The sequence below is a fragment of the Eimeria mitis genome, genomic scaffold, assembly GCF_000499745.2.
Source record: "Eimeria mitis Houghton genomic scaffold, Emh_scaff1879, whole genome shotgun sequence".
Taxonomy (NCBI): domain Eukaryota; phylum Apicomplexa; class Conoidasida; order Eucoccidiorida; family Eimeriidae; genus Eimeria; species Eimeria mitis.
This window is the reverse complement of record NW_013570201.1, coordinates 1-2,473: the sequence shown is the minus strand read 5'-3', so window position 1 is coordinate 2,473 and position 2,473 is coordinate 1. Positions and strand designations below refer to the sequence as shown.

Here is a 2,473-nt window from a genome sequence, read left to right as displayed (position 1 = left end):
TTATTTCTGCAGCAGTTTGCTGCAGCGCATCTCGAAATTGTTTTCGTCTACTTTTTGCTGCTAGCTGCTGTTGCGCTTCTGCTACATGCATCTGCAGTAGAAGACAAAGCACTTATGTAGCATTTGGGGTGTATGTACACCTCATTGAATTACGCAGCAAGCATTTTGGGATAGTTTAAACATATGAGCCTTCCGCTGCTCCTGCTGCTCTTCATCATCAGGTTGTTCCTGCTGCTGCTGCTGCTGCTGCTGCTCCTGTTGCTGAGGCTGCTGTTGCTGCTGCTGGTTCTGTTGCTGCTGCTCATTCTTCTGTTGATCTTGGGGTTGCTCTTTCTGCTCCTGGGCCTCTTGTGGCTTCTGTGGCTCCTTCTTTTCCTCCTTTTGCTGCTGCTGCTGCTGCTGCTGCTGCTGGTTCTGTTGCTGCTGCTGCTTCTGCTGCTGCGACTCCTTCGGCGGCTGAGCCTTTGGCTCTGCTGCAGGTTTTTTGTCCTTAGTAGCAGATTGCTGCTGCTGCGGTTGCTGTTGCTTTTGCTGCTGCTGTGCAGGAGCAGCAGCAGCAGCGGCAGGCTTTTGGCTATCTTTTTTCGCTGCAGCAGCGGCTGCGGGTTTCTGCTGCGTGTCTTTTGCCTTTTGTTGCTGCTCTCCTGCAGGAGCAGCAGCAGGAGCACCAGCAGCAGTTGATGTGCGTTGTATTTCATTTCCTTCTTTTTGTTTTTGTGTTTTGTCTGTCTCTGCTGTTGTCTTTCCTCTAGACCATCTTCTTATGCTGAGGGTGGGGCTTTTCTGTTTTTCTATTTTGTTGTTTTCTGTTTGTTTCTTTTCTCCTTCTTTCTTTGTTGCTGCATCTTTTGCTGCTGCTGCTCCTTTTGCTGCTTCTCCAGCACCTTGCTCAGCTGCATTTGCTTTCCCGTCCCNCTGCTGCTGCTGCTGCTGCTGCTGTGGGGTTTGTGTGAGTGTGCAGTATCCGTTGTAGACATATTTGCCTGTGTTGGTGTCTCTTCCCACTGCGTTCTGAAGTGTCTCCTCAGCCTTTGCTGCTGCTCCTGGTGTTGCTGCTGGTGCTGCAGCAGCAGGCGGCTGCATGCCTGGTAGCTGCTGCAGCACATTGAGGGCGGCATCAGCAGCACCAAAAGCATCATATCCGTTATAGGTGTATTTTTTATTTTGTTTGTTTTGTTGTTGAATGGCGTTTATTGTTTTTTGCATGCAGCAGCCCCAAACCTCAAACCGAAGTGTCTCCGTTTGTAGATAAGACAAAAACTCCTCTGTAACTGGCTGCTGCTGCAGCAGCTCACAGTGATTAAGAGTCACTACATTCTTGCTGCTGCTGTCTCCTTGCTGCTGCGGATCTGCTGCTGCAGTGCTGTGAGGCTCAGAAGCCAAAAACGGCCAGAAACGAACGGAGACACCTTTTGTCTCCTCCACCAGCGAGCCACACACACTACCAACTTTCACTTGATAGTCTAATGATAAACACAAACACACACACAATTTCTAGGGTTTAGGGTTTAGGGTTTAGGGTTTACGTGGTACGGTATAAGGTGTNACAAACACACACACAATTTCTAGGGTTTAGGGTTTAGGGTTTAGGGTTTACGTGGTACGGTATAAGGTGTTGGAGTTGGGGGTAGGAAGCAGCAGAGTCTAGGGTTTAGAAGGTAGGGGTTAAGAAGTAGGGGTTAGGGTTTAGGGTTTGAGAAGAAAACAAAGAGATAGAGGAGAGGGGAAAACGGCGAAAGGAGACAGAAAATGAGACAGAAAAGGAGACAGAAAAGGAGACAGAAAAGAAAACAGAAAAGGAGACAGAAAAGGAACCACAGAAAAGGGGACAAAGGGTGACAGAGAAGGGAACAAAGAAGAAGGAGAAAAATGGGATGAAAGAGACAAAAAGGAGACAGAAAGACACAAAGAAGAAGTCCAAATGACACAAAAGGAAACGGAAAAGGAGTCAGAGAAAACGCCAATAGAAAAAGGAAACAAAAATAGAAAAAATAGAAAAGGAGACACCAGAGAAGGAGACAGAAAAGGGAGACAACAGAAAAGGAGACAGGAGACAACGAAAAAGGAGACAGCACAAACGGAGACAAGAGACAACAGAAAAGGAGAGAGGAGACAGCAGAAAAGGAGACAAAAGAAAAGGAGACAGGAGACAGAAGAAAAGGAGACAAAAGCATCCGTACGCATGGTGGTGCCAACGAGTTCTTGTGGGGTCTCCTTTATGTCGTCATCAGCCAGCTCCTTCCCTTCGGCTGTCACTGGATACACCCCAACTTCAAGCTGAAACAAACAAACCCTAAACCCTAAACCCTAAACCCTAAACCCTAAGCTCCTTCCCTTCGGCTGTCACTGGATACACCGGGTCTTCAAGCTGCCCCAACCAAACCCTAAACCCTCCAAACCCTCCAAACCCTAAACCCTCCAAACCCTCGAAACCTTCCAAACCCTCCAACCCCTGCAAACCCTAAACCCTAAA

At 48.0% G+C, this 2,473-nt stretch overlaps 1 protein-coding gene across 1 annotated transcript; it reads right to left on the bottom strand.

Moving 5' to 3' along the window:
- Nucleotides 1-141: 141 nt before the first annotated feature.
- Nucleotides 142-1,206, bottom strand: EMH_0045060 (uncharacterized protein; the record flags this gene model as incomplete). The annotated part of the gene is given in 2 exon segments (XM_013496027.1): nt 142-914; nt 918-1,206. Coding segments are annotated over 2 exon segments (1,062 nt in total).
- Between the last annotated feature and the right edge of the window lie 1,267 nt (nt 1,207-2,473).